This window comes from Suillus fuscotomentosus, assembly GCF_016647785.1.
Source record: "Suillus fuscotomentosus strain FC203 chromosome Unknown F5891scaffold_91, whole genome shotgun sequence".
Classification (NCBI taxonomy): domain Eukaryota; kingdom Fungi; phylum Basidiomycota; class Agaricomycetes; order Boletales; family Suillaceae; genus Suillus; species Suillus fuscotomentosus.
This window is the reverse complement of record NW_024539603.1, coordinates 152,078-166,768: the sequence shown is the minus strand read 5'-3', so window position 1 is coordinate 166,768 and position 14,691 is coordinate 152,078. Positions and strand designations below refer to the sequence as shown.

The window sequence follows — 14,691 nt, the reverse complement described above, 5'->3', positions numbered from 1 at the left end:
CCGTTCACTATCTCCAGTTCAATATGATTGCCCTCTGACCAACAAATTTCCAATCGCCGCTCTGTCGGCCTGGTCAGCGGTCGCCGTATCATGACCACGATGGCAGTGTTTATCGCAAGATCCTTGCCTGCCCACGTCACTTATTCCTCCTTCCTCTTTGTGTTCAAACAGACGCTAATTCACGACAAGGCGAGAGTCGACATGCTGCAAAACCCTTGTGCCGTCAGCTGTCTGAGCTCAGACGCTACTTCTACTTTCCCCTCATTTTCTATTCCTTCGGTCCAGATTGTGCACACAAGTATGTATCTCGATCGGTACTTACTCTGACAGTCATTGTAGCTCCGAGAAATCACTCAAAGGATGCAAATTCAATGCACAATTCGCAGTCGCGTGGGCGGAATACTACGATGGCGCGACTCCGATCAACGTATTTATGCATGTCATTTCAAAATATTGTTGTCGATGCCTAATCAATCATTTTACAGGTGCACTTGAGGCCTTCTGGCTTGAAATTATCGTTCTCTGATTTTCCACTCCCATTTCCTTGTCATGCTCATTTGTGATACAGGCACACAGTCGAGCCATGACTCGGAATCTGGGTGATTTATTCCTTTTTCTCCATGGCCAAGATGGATGAAGAGATTTGTGAACGCCAATGAGTTATCAGCCATCTGGGCTTAATAATCGCGGTCATTTCCTCACCATGTGTGCTCAGATAACGGAACTTCACAAATAGATAGAATCAGTTGTCTGGGTATCAAGGACTGGGTTGGTTGCTAGACGTGATACAATATATAAGAAATGTCTACATAAATTTCGTCTTAAATATACTTTGAAACACCATATCTTGAATAAATAACATGACGGATCCTCAACCGAATATCTCCCTGCAAAACACTCGGCAAGCATTTCCCTATACAGAACTGCTAGTTGGTACATATACACGCTCCTGGAAGACAATCAAATTCATGCTAGTTTCTGCGTCGGATTCGGCCACGAGTTTGGCATGATATTCTCGAACACCAAGGACGAGGCGTGGTCCCAGCACAAACCACTGCACGCCAGATAAAATCTGATAAGCACCATCGAGTATGGAATGTGCCATATAATTTGAATGCTACAGAAATGATGAGCAGTGGTTGGATGCAGATGTCGGCAACAAGTTGGCGTACCTCGAGCTCTGGAGAGTTAAGGATAAACTGGATGATAGGGACACCAACAAAGCTAGCACGTGCAAAGCTTTAGCAGAAAAGATGAGCACATCCACATTACAAGCTCACCTCGCAAAATAAAACACATGAGATTCTATCAGTACTCTGAAACAGTCCCCGATGATCGATCCTGTTGATGGGCCGAATCGTTCCAGGTCACGGAAGTGTTTTACAGCAATCCAGGCTGAAAGACACAATGCGAGGATCTCCCAAATAGTGATGAGTATCCAATTCATTTGAAACAAGAGCTGGTAGTCCCCCTTATATTCATAATGGCACATATATCTTCCAGAGAGTATAAGCTCCTCTGGTATTTGTCCAATGAGCTATTTTCTTCAAGTCAACGAGTAAAGCTTACCCGCTGTGGTATCCTTGATTTCTACTATGTCGATTATTACTGCATAGGCGATATTTACAGCCAGGAAGATAATGACAAGAAAGGTAAGCATCATTCTAGATCCCTGATACATGGCATATAACCGAGCAATCATGATGACTTGCGTCATATTTCAGTTGAGTCAATATATTGAAGCTGGGTAACTCACTGCCCAACATAACAAACACGATCAAATCTTGCCCATTCTTTGCGTAGGTCATAAGATAGCCTGAAAGACCTAATTAGTGATCAACTTCGTACGATGATGAAACACTCCAAAACTTACACCTGTGTAATCATTATGTTGAGCCAAGTTCAATGTTCAGAATTTTACTCACCCCTACATATGAGCGTATTCATTAGATAGGAATGATATGGTTGCGGAATACTCACTTCGTCTGTCAGCGAGAATATTGGGATATATGCTGTGTGCCGCCAGTCAGAAGAATCGAATACAACGCATATACGACGTACCCAGAGCGTCGATACTAATAATGAGAGACGGGCTATTAGTACAGCGCCAACTTGTTGGCCATAATAAGTGACATACACAAAATATGGCATTCCAATATAGCGTATCTAGAACATTTTAGAGTCAGCACAACTGTCAACCATGTCATAGTATAACATGAGATACGAACAACCAGGAACAGCACAGTGATGAGAGACCAACGTTGTCCCTGCCTCAAATTCATCGTATTATCCTGTGTTTCATCTGATATGTTGCTCACCCAAATCAAATCAATCTATAACATCATTCTTAGCAAGCTCCCTACTCCAGTAATAGCACTGACCTACCTCTTGTCCGAGGGTTAGGGCTAGAAATATCATCAGAATATCAGCGAGTTTCAGATACTGTCTGCTCACCCCAATCGTATACCACCACGAAGCCTGCAGCAACTGCGAAGCCGCAAGTCAATGTTAGTAGATTGAGACATCACCGACTGAGGGACGAACCCCTCCAATAGCTGTAAAAATCATGGTCATCGATAGACGGCCACCAATTGGGATCGTCTGAGATTTTAGTCATTTTCGAGGGATGGATATGAGCGAGTGGGGAAGGTTAGAGATTATAACGATTTAGCGTTCGTGCTACTAGTAGATATACTGCGTTCAGCGCTTGTACCGCCTAAATCGGAATGATGGTGGTGAATATTCATGCAGATGCTAGCCTCGAAGCCCTTGAAATTTTGAAATTTGTCAAAGTATTGCGATGCAGAAATTGAAGTCGCCGCTGATTGAATCCAGGTAGACTTTGATTTGCAAACCAGTATTACCTGTTTCGTTCTCGATCAAACTTATAAGCACTGCCCTTGAGCTTGATGCATGATCAATTCTTGGCAGCTAAGCGCTTCTCTGCCTCCATAATTGAAAATTTCCTACCCTGGATACAATGAAGAGTAGTAGTCGGTCGTGTTGAAGACGTGCCTTGGAAGAGTCACATCAAGCCATCAGAAAAACGTTCAGTGCGCCGCGGTCCCTCCATGCCATCAACAGCGAAAGCATGAAACAGAAGTGGAATGAAGCATCAAGCTCAAGGGTCAGTCCGCCGTGTTGAAGACGTGATTCGAAGAATATCAGAAACGAACGTGCAATGTTGCGTTCTGATACAAACAGCTCCAATGCTGTGTTACAATAATAGACCATCGGCTTGATTAATTATCGGCCAGCGGAAAGATTTTTCCACGCATCAAATGACAGATGACATTTATTTTCTACAGAACCCTCTCCCTACGTGCACTAAAGTGGGTGTCGGGGACTTATCAACTATGGTTGTATAGAATTCTATCTTATTCAAGTTGCATAATTTGGAAAATGTTTCTCAAAGTCCGGTATGTCTGCGTCATTTTGCCTACTGGTGAGTAGGGTTACTTTGTCCCAAGTAAACTCATTTTGCGCCAGCACAGAGTGGGTCAGAATCCGATTGTGATTGTGAGTAAATGTTTACGAGATGAGATGAGAACGCGGGCGAGTTCTGCTGTCGATGTTGCAAAAGCTGAAAGGCTCTAAATCGGGTCCCGAAGGTGAGGTCGGATTTTGGGATAGCTATATGACAGCTAATGGAACGTACACTATCTGATGCAGGCTGTGTTGGTACAAAGAGAGGATTGTTAATTCGGATGAATGGTATTATCATCTTGATATTCCAGTGAGCACTGGTTCTATAGGGAACGTTCTAGATGTGAACGTTGGAACGTTGACGTGTCATAGACTCATCACTGTGCGGACAGCCCGATTTGAAATATGGTCGTGTACACTGAAGCAGATTCACTGTCCCATCTGGGCCTCCACTTACTCGTCATTCCCCTCACACTTTACTCGTTTTCACAAACATCATTTTCGCCATTCGCCCGAGTCGTCACTGTAGTTGTGTCCTGCGGACCAGAGCCGCTGTGTTAGTCATCTGGGCTTCACTCATCACGGTCACTTCTCCTTTATTTCATTGAGCTCAGATAGACGATAGATCTCGAATGGACTTGATGATCGTGAAATCATTGGGGCTATCAGCCATCTAAGCACACACGCTCCCTTTACTTTTTTGGTTCACAGAACTTTTGCATTGCATCCCACATGTCCCGCCTAGATGAATGATAAAGGTGGTCAGGTATTCTCGCTGATATGACGCATTATTGCCCGTCTAGAATTTCTCGACTCCATCTCGCGTTTGCTTTTGCTTTGCTCAGGCACATGTCTTTTACGGTTTGACGGATATACTCGAGGCCTTACAAACTGAAGCTCCCATTCTCGATTTCTCTGCTCTCTGGCACTCAGTACACCTCATCTTCTTACTGTGCCTTTTCAGCTTGACGCTTGGTGCAAATTGTTGGTGCGCCGTTCACTGACTTCCAGTAGTAATACAACAAGAAATGCGTACATAAACCTGGCCTTAAATATACATCGAGACACAAGAACTATAATAAACACCACGACGGATCCTTGTCCAAATATCTCCTCCATGCAGAACACTCCGCGAGAATTTCCCTATACAGTACTGCTAGTTTCTACATGTCCACGCTCCTGGAAGACAATCGAACTCATGCTGGTTTCTGCGTCGGATCAGGCCGCGAGTGAGGCGTGATATTCTCGAACGCTAAGGACGAGGCGTGGTCCCAGCACAAATATCTGTACGACGAAGAAAATTTGAAGAGCACCATAGATTGTCAGGGCTCCCACAGAATTTGAAAACTACAGAAACGATGAACAATGGTCACACGCAGATGTCAGCGACAGGTGGGCACACCTCGAGCTCCGCAGGGAAAGCAACAAACTGGAGGCAAGAGGTACCAAAAAAGCTGACGCGAGCGGAACTTGAGCAGAAAATCATAAGCACATTCACATTACAAGCTCACCTTGCAAAATAAAGCACGTGAGATTTCATCAGCACTCTGAAACAGTCCCCGCCGATGGTCGATCCTGTCGATGGGCCGAATCGTCGCAGGTCACGGAAACGTTTCACGGTAATCCGGACTGACAGATACAGTACAACGACCTCCCAAATAGTGTAGGGGACCCAAACTGCAGTCAGAAATTCAGCATCCCCCTTAAATCCGTCATTGCATGTATATGTATATGCATATGCATTATTAGAATCAAAGTTCCCCTCCTCAATGTCTGGTGTTTGTCTAATGAGCTGTGTTCTTCTAGTAAACAAGTTAAGCTTACTCGGTAGATTCAAGACGACTTCTGTTACCGTCAGTCCTATGCAAGCGATGTTAACAGCCAGGGAAAAAATAACAAGGGAGATGAGCATGATTCTAGATCTCTGATGATACATGGTATGTACGCGAGCAATCATGATGACTTGCATCGTGTTTCAGTCGAGTCAATAACACTGAGGTATTGCAGCTGGGAAACTCACTGCCCAGCATGAGAAGTACGACCACACTTGTCAGACGTAGTGCAAAGTCTGCAATAATGCCTGAAACACCCAATCAGCGGTCACGCTCGTACTAGGACCAAACATTGACTTACACCTATCGAGTGATTATGTTGAGCCAAGTTGAATGGTGAGAATCTCACTTACCCCTACAAATGATGGAGGTATTCAATGAATTGAGGCTGGAACAAGATGGTTGCGGAATACCTACTGTATCTGTCAGCGAGACCGGCGATGGCATAGCTACTGTGCTGCCGGTCAGAAGAATCGAACACGGTGCATAAAAGGCATACCAAGAACGCCGATACTGATCATGAGAGATGTGCTATTAGTACTACAGCACCAGCTTATTGGCCAGAACAACATACACAGAATATGGTAGTCCAACATAGCGTATCTGGAATATTTTGGGGTCAGCACGACTGTCAATCATGCCATAGTATAACATGAGGTACGCACAAGCAGGTATAACACAGTCATGAAAGACCAGGGCTGCCTCTGTCGCAAGTTCATTGTATTCTGTTACTTTTGTCCTGATATGCGACTGTGTCACTCACCCAGATCAGTTCAACCTATGACACCATTCTTAGCGAGTTGGCTGCTCCAGGGATAGTAACGTCGACCTACCTCTTGTCCAAGTGTTAACACTGAAAATATATGAGGATATCGGCGGGTTTTGAACACTGTCCTGCTCACCCCAGTCGTACACGACTACGACGCCGGCAGCAACTGTGAAACCGCAAGTCAAAGTTAGATCGAGACATCTTGATGCGACGAACTCATCCAATAGAAAAAATATATATTAGAATTGGCTATCGACCACCAACTGGGACCATTTGAGTACAGGGACAGTTCGTGCTAGATATACACTGCTGTTCACCGCTTGTGTCACCAAAATCGGCATGATGGTGATGAAGATATTGATCTCCGCCTTAAGGCTCTTGAAGCTTAAGGCCGAGGTAGAAGTCTTCGATTGATTTTGATTTACACTCTTTCAAACTCAATTTCCAAACCTAAATTTCTAAATTTGCCAATCTGGTGGAAGCCTGTACACAGGCTTCAGCTGGCGTGTTGTCTCCCGTGTGTAATTTCCCTTTTGATTTTGGGATGGTGTCCGTATGAGTATTCAACAGATACCAAGGATGCTTGCGGCAGTGCAATAATCGCATCACCACCTAATGATTCGAGAGTAGGTCAGGCGACAGATAAGGTGAGATATACTTGATTCACTCTTCGTCACGGTTTCTTATCTGAATTCTCTGACGTTACTATGTAGTATATATCCCACAGAATGATCATCCTTCTTCCATAAGAGTATTGATCAGATCCAGGCTCAGGTTACGCCTCAGGCTCAGCCAGCGATGCCGGAGAGTGAGTACATACGTGTTTCACGTCGCATATCACACTTTGACCTGTATCAGATAGATGACTACATGATTTCATAGCGAACTCCTCGATTTTTGCAAACTCGCAGCGAAAACACCCCAAAAATCGCGTTGGAATTAAGTTGCCGACATCACCAACGACTGGAACTTTCCTGGTGTTGAAGTAGTCCCGTGCGTAATAGTGATTTGGAAATCAAAGTCTACTTTGATTACCGGCTTTTTGTTCGATTTCGCACCCTTTCACTTGCAAATCAAGGGTCGTGGTGCGGGATCAAATCTCCATCACCATCATGCTGATTTTGGTAATATCAGAGCTATCCGTCATACACCACTGACATTCCCCACTCGCTTACACCCATCCCTCGAACATGACCTTCGTTTCACATGATCCCAGTTGGTGGCCGACAATCAATTCAGTTGTTTTTAACAGCTATTGAACGGGTTTGTCGCATCAAGATGTCTAGATATAATATTGACTTGCAGTTTCGCAGTTGCTGCCGGCGTCGTAGTCGTGTACGACCGGGGTGAGCAGGACATTGTTCGAAAAATGTTGATATCCTCATGATATTTTCAGTATTAACACTTGGACAAGAGGTACGTCAATGTTATCGCCGGAGCAGCCAACTTGCTAAGAATGGTGTCATAGATTGAACTGATCTGGGTAGGTGGCACAGTCCCATATCAGGACAAAAGCAACAGAATACAATGAACTTACGACAGAGGCAACGCTGGTCTCTCATGACTGTGCTATACCTGCTTGTTCCTACCTCATGTTATACTTTGGCATGATTGACAGTCGTGCTGACCCCAAAGTGTTCCAGATATGCTATGTTGGACTACCATATTCTGTGTATGTGTCGAGATCAATAACTTTGCACTGTGCTAATGGCTCATCTCTGACAACTAGTGTCTATCTTCTGCGCACGTCTCATATACGCTGTGTTCCATCTCTGACTGGCGAGACACAGCAACTATACCAGTATCGCTGACAGACGCAGTAAGTATTTTGCAACCATCTCATTCCCATCCAATCAGTACACTCATGTAGGGGTGAGTGAGATTCCAAGCATTGAACTTGGTTCAACATAATGGCTCGATAGGTGTAAGTTGGTGTCTTTGATACTAGTGCGAGGGTGTTCACTGATTGGGAGTTTCAGGCACTATTACGAACCATGTACTGAGTGGGACAAATGTGATCGTAGCTGCTGCGTTAGGCGGTGAGTCACCCAGTTGCAATACCTCTGTGACATCGACTTGACTGAAACCTGATGCAAGTCATCATGATTGCTCGCTTACATGCTATGTATCAAGGATCTAGAATGATGCTCACCTTCCTTGTTATTATCTTTCTGACGGTTAACATCGCCTGCGTAGTACTCTTGGCAATAGGACTCAAGTATGCTGTAGGGGGTAGGTTTTACTTGTTGACTCGAGAACACAGCTCATTGGACAAATACCAGAGGAGCTGATACTCTCTGGCACATATCTGTGCGTTTATGAAGTTGAAGGGGACTCCTCGTTTCTTGTTTCAATGATTTGGATGCTCAACGCTATTTGGGAGGTCCTCGCACTGTGTCTTTCAGTCCGGGTTGCTGTGAAACACTTCTGTAGGCAATGACTCGACCCATCGACGGGATCGATAGGATCGACCATCGGAGAGTATTTCAGAGTGCTGATACAATCTCATGTTCTACTCGTGGCATACTCTGACGCAGAAACTAGCATGAATTCGATTGTTTTCCAGGAGGTACACGCATCCACTAGCAGTACTGTGTAGGAAAATGCTTGCCGAGTGGTCTGCAGGGAGGAGAAATTTGGTGGAGGATCTGTCGTGGTATTTATTTAACATATGGCGTTTTGACGTATATTTGAAAGGTCTAGGCAAACCTATTTCTTGTTGTATCACTACTGGAACAAAGTACCCGTGCTTGAACCAAGTTGTAAGCTGAGACTCCTTGCCATGCTCATTTGTTGGTGATGGGGCATATACTCACTGTAAGTCTCTTTTGTAAATTATCATGCTCAAGATGCTTGAACAGTACCTCCTTCCACCCCTCACGCACAATTTTTTACTACTTCTCTGCTGCCCCTGCAGATGGGGTGCAAACCCGACGCACAGTTTGCAGTTGCACAGGTTCGTGGCATGCTGATGCATCAAACAGGGTAACTGTAGCACACCCGTGATGCATCATTGCTGCAATTATACTACCCTTTCTCCTCACTAATGCATCAGCTCCCTCCCACTGTAATGCATCAGCTCCCTCCCGCCAATGCATCATGATGCATCAGCACGGGAGGGAGTTGATGCATCATGATGCATAGTAGTGCTCCACTTGCCCATTTTGCTAATGCATCTTGCCCACCTGTTTGCCCGCTTGTTCTCGCCCCCCCGTTGGCCCGCTTGTTCTTGCCTCCCGTTGGCCATCCCACATTCGCATACACCTACTACTTGTTCAAATGAGACAGCCAATGCTAGCACAAATTTATATTGGATTTTGCTATGTATGCATGTACTATGGGTACTAATCAATCAATGTCCATGTCTTGCTGAGTGACGAGTGAGTGGTTGAATATGTCCGCCAGTGCCAAGGTGTCAGTCCAACTAGTCCTGAAGGACTCAGCGAGCCTTCGACATAACAAAGCTTGACATTTGGAATATGCTATCAGTCCCTCGCGCTCATCATCATCATCCATGTCGTGTAAGGCATCTTCTAGCCCTCGCTCATCCCAGCATTGCACATCCCATTCGAAAAATTGTAGGATCCTCTGCATCTCTTCCTTCAGCAGCTCCACCTCTTCAGCCCAGCACATCGCCTGTGCCCTGGCTTTGCACCATTCGATTCGCATATCTAATTAACCGTGAACCTTAGGCTTGAAGCTTCCAAAACAGAAAAAAGTACTCACCTTCCAAAGCATTGTCCTTGTCCATCTCGTCAGGTGCAGCTCCTCACATATTCCAGATCCAAGATAGTTTTCTTGTCCCCTCTGATTCCCCCATAATAGATCTGTCATTGAGCGGATATCCGCTCGGTTTAGTGGCTGCAGTGAGGAGTGCCACCCAGTCTGATTCAGCAGTGGTGCAAGAACCACGAGAGCCTTATGGGCATGCTCATACATGCTGGCAGCAGCCTCAAGCCTCGCTTCAACAGCTTTGAGTGTATTCTGTGCCCTTGTATTCGCACCTTGTCCATGAAGGTTGTGATCTTTATACTTGAGGATTGCAGTCTGAGCATGCAAGTTTGAATGTAGGGAACATAGTGCATCGTGAGCTTGCGCATACCGGAGCTTCCATTCAATGGTTTGGAGGCAGGTGTCACAAGGTGCTGTCTTGCCGATTTGGGATGGTAGCCAGAGTTTGATGGTTTCTGGTGTAGCTACTGCAGTGGCTATGCCACCAGATACTGAACTCTTGCTGACACATAGTGCAGTGAGCGATGGCATGTATAGTTCCTGTAATTTAGTCCAGGTGTCGATCCTGCATTGCAGAGTGTTATTCCGCTGAAGCATCTTCCCTTCTTGATTGTCTGTTGCATGAACTCTGAGGCCGGCTCTGTCAGCTTTCATTTGCCGTCTAGAAAAAAGTAAGACAAAGATCTCATATGCAGCACTCAGGGGACTTACTGTTGTTCCTCGAGTTCTAAGCCGGTACTGATCAATACACTAGGAGTACAGTCCTCATGTAGCGCAAGGCAAGTCCCTGTTTGAATATCATTCTGGTCATCCCTAGCCAGTTCCAGTCGCACAGAAGCCATAGTGACAGCTACGATGCATGGAAAGATCCGCACACAGTGACTGATGATGATCCATACATACTTTCTGCCCTTCGTTCGAAAGGATTTGGCTTTGCAGGGTCATGCTCCCAAGCCTCCACATGTTCTCTCCACTGGGCGAGAGCGGCACTATATTCACCTCTCAAACCTTCTTCAAGGTCGTCAAGGGCTTCGTGATGATCCTGCCGCTCCGGTAAGGCATCCTTCATCTTGTGAAGCATAGTATGACCTGATAATAAAGGAGGTCAGCCCAAATATGCTCTTCAAGACCGAAACTGCCTCAGCATAGTAAGGGGTTGATGTATTATCGAGGCGACTGGTGGATGGAGAGAAGGTGCACGGTGCATCTGCACAATCGAGTGTCGGGGTAGTCGAGGTTAAGGTATCCAGTTGCAATAAAGGATGGTTTCAATGAAAATGTATGAACCAAGTTTAACTACCTTTTTCCAATTTGAGTCTCCAAAGTAGTCGTCAAGGGTGTCTCGCCATGCACCAGGACCCATCTCTTTAGTACTTGAAGCGATGGGGTTGATATTGGCCCAGCCACACTCGGGTGCTTCTCCATCAGTCCGACCAACCCCACTCTTGAAATTGAACGAGAATGAGGTTTGACACTCCTTGATGTGAGCAGGAAGGTGGAACTTTGGGATGAAAAAAGAGATAGTTTTGAAAGTGGGCAGGAGGTGCATTGAGACTGGAAATGTGCTCATACGGTGCCATAATTTTTTGTGCCACTGGCACGCGATATCATAAGATACATTCAGAGTGTCGATTACAGTGTGGCGCAGTGTTGAGAAGAATAAATAATCCATGTTGACATATCTACAGACCGTTAGATCACCAATGTCTGAATGCAAAACAAGATTTACCTTTCACCCTTTTGGAGATCTCCAACAGCGTTGGGCCATTTCATGTTGTGGCGGGCACAGTTGACAGTACCTAAACCTGTGGCAGTAAGTCCGCAGTTAGATTTTGTGTCTGCCATGTTCACAGCATTGTGACTTGAGCATGTTGATTTCTGTAGAACACCATTAATACACGAAAAGAAGATTTAAATAAAACAACCTCTTGGGTATTGTCCGAATTGCTGTCCAAGAAGCCCTTGTAAGCTTCATCCTCCATGAAATAGGCCCACCCAGAACTCAGGCTTGGATCCACACTGTCATTCGAGACAGCCTTGCGTTTCAACTGGAAGTTTGCATCGATAGCAAGGAACAATCCATAGAGCCAACTAATAGTATCTATATCAGCGATAATACCACTCAAGCTATCTAAAACTCACCGTCGAGGTGCATCTTTCCAATTATCTGGAAGGTTCTTCCCTGGATGTGGACAAGCTGGGCACAATACAGCACATTCACCTTGAGCTGTCGCTTCTACACCCTTCAGATTGTGACCTTGCCCTGAACGTTTGAGCATCTTCAGGTGACGCCATTCACGAATCATCTGCATAAATGACTCATATCGATCCTGTAAAGAAGCTTTACTGACCATAAGGATACTTGAAATTTTGAACCTACCTTAATGAGAAGTAGACCGGTGTTGTCAGACATCCGGCAAAGTCCATGATAAAATTCATAGCCAGATATTTTTGACTCAAATGAGAGCAGGTGATACTGCTCCAGAACGTGGAATGTTGCAGCAGTTTTTGGATCTGAGGTTGTCAAAGGAAATAATGACATTCAAAGTAGCTGTTGCATATGACTTTCGGCTATTGCACAACCACAGAAGTCAAGTGACACTTCGTGTATACCGAACATGTCGATAATGACAAAATCGTCATTAAAAGCACAGTGAGGATTGACGCATTGCTGGCCAGTGATGTGACCAAGCTGAATGCGGAGGCCCAGGGCTTTCAGAGAAATTCGCTCGAAGTATTGACCATAGGGATTAGCATGGGTATCCTCAACCCACGTGGGTCGTGGGTGTGGGTACCTCTGGGGTATGGGTGGGGGTAGGCACTTAGGATACCCACACCCCTACCCACACCCACACAGTGGGTATGTAGGCAAAAAAATTATCTTTGCACTGTGATATGTGATTCAACTTTGTCAAATATGCTAGTAGTGGTCTCAGTGAATGGTATGCCTAGGTTGAATAGCCAACAACTTCATTTTCAATAATACTATCTTTGTCATCTATGTATGTTGATTCCATCTATCATGTTACATGTAGACTATAGAAATACAACTTTGAACTTTGGTTCAGTAGTGTTCAATCCTTATGTTACTGATATGTCAACTAATTGATAAGATAAACTAGCCATAGACTCACCTTACATAGCACTACAATTTTCATCAAGATACGTAATGATAATAACAACTTGTGTTTGGCCAAACTCATCAATATGTATTTTTATTTTGCTCAAATTACTACTGATTAACAAAATAAGACTCACAACAGACTTGTCTCAACTAGTATTACAAGGATAATGTCAACTTTTATTGTTGCATTTTTCAGAGACTTACTGGTGTTGGGTTCTTATTTAGCTTTATCTCTCTCAAATGACTGCCAATTAACAAGGTGAGACTAGCAGTATATTTGTCTCCAGTACTACTACAACATTCATTAAGATATCTAAGTGTGTAGTACCAATTGTTCATGTCGTACCCATGGGTATACCCTCTATGGGTATGGGTATGGGTAGCCATCCCTGGTACCCATGAATAAACCCACACCCACCAGTGTGGGTGTGGGTTTTTGGTGGGTGTGGGTGGGGGTATCACCACAGATACCCATGGGTATACCCACACTAATCCCTAATTGACCATTCCACTTCTGTATTTGAGATTAAGTCTATTATCACAATTAAATGCAAAGACGTACCTGCAATCGGTGAAGCAGGTGGTGTGCATGGACTGACAAAATACAAGTTGAGCAATGAAGCTCTGACCCAAAGCAGTCCTGACACTTGTACTCTGGATTGGGACCATTACACTCTAAGCACAACCGCATGCTGACTCTTCCTTCAAGACAGATCATTTCTTGAAGGAATAACGCTCTGTGATTCAGCCACATCAACAAAGGATGGTCCTGATTAAACATTGTGAGGGGGAAGTCAAATGATGTGAAACATTGTAGTGCACGTACGCCTGCCGTTTGTTTTCTCCTTTGTTGGCCTAAAACATCTAATGATACTTCGAGTGGGAGATCATCAAGTGGCTCTGGAATTGAAAAAAAGGTGTCTGAGTTGCATAGAGTTCATTCCCCATGAGTTTGATCAATATAATGGTCCGGGATGGTTGCTTTAGCATTCTTAGGAGGTAGAAAACACTTCTGTGTATAACTGACAGAGCCATCATTGTTGACTTGGTATTGGGTATGCTGGCAATAATGGACTACTGGCGCTGTGCGATAGAAATTAAGCTTTGGTTTTCTCATCCATTTTAGCGAGTTCCTCAAGGTAGAGGACATTGCCTTAGTACATATGATAGTCTGAACTGGATGTGGTGGCCCTGCCTCAGACGGACCAGGACCCATAGACATTCTTAGATGGTGTCGAGCAAACAGAAATCATATGCAGCTCTCCGAGCCTGACATGTCATGTGACTTGCCGAAGGGCGTTGATGAAGCCAAACACTCATCTCTATCTAGGGATGCTCCAGAAATTTGATTGCTCTTTTCCTCAGCCAAAGCGGAATACCTGAGATACTGGCTACATGCCATGGGCCTCACAAAAACCTTATATCTCTTCCTTACCCTGATTGTGATTGTGTTCTAACTGAATGACTGCATGCCATGAGCCTCACAAAAAACCTTATATCTCTTCCTTACTCTGATTGTCTTCTAAAATATATTCTCCCATAATCGGTCCTGACTATAGACTGAGCAATGTTAGCAAATGCTACTAACGATACAACATCAAACTTACAGTGTCATCTACTGGCTGCGAGCCTATGCCAGATGGCACGATGAACTTTCTGTTCCCCAAGAAAGTGACCAAACAGCGAAGTAGGTAGGAGCATGATGGCCTGGGGCTTGGAGTTCAGTTTTTATATCATCCCTAAGGTGGGTGTTTAAGTATAAAAATGGAAATGAGATGGAAATCTCACCAGAGATATGACAGAAAAAC

At 44.7% G+C, this 14,691-nt stretch overlaps 1 protein-coding gene across 1 annotated transcript; it reads right to left on the bottom strand.

The window, feature by feature from the left end:
* Positions 1 to 9,375: 9,375 nt before the first annotated feature.
* On the bottom strand, positions 9,376 to 13,574 carry F5891DRAFT_1131166 (uncharacterized protein; the record flags this gene model as incomplete). Its single annotated transcript, XM_041364634.1, has 12 exons — positions 9,376 to 9,698; positions 9,801 to 9,912; positions 9,937 to 10,420; positions 10,471 to 10,609; positions 10,663 to 10,848; positions 11,047 to 11,441; positions 11,489 to 11,637; positions 11,685 to 11,850; positions 11,902 to 12,089; positions 12,140 to 12,273; positions 12,325 to 12,487; positions 13,446 to 13,574. The coding sequence occupies 12 exons, from the start codon at positions 13,572 to 13,574 to the stop codon at positions 9,376 to 9,378; spliced, it is 2,568 nt and encodes an 855-aa protein (XP_041219356.1).
* Positions 13,575 to 14,691: the final 1,117 nt, after the last annotated feature.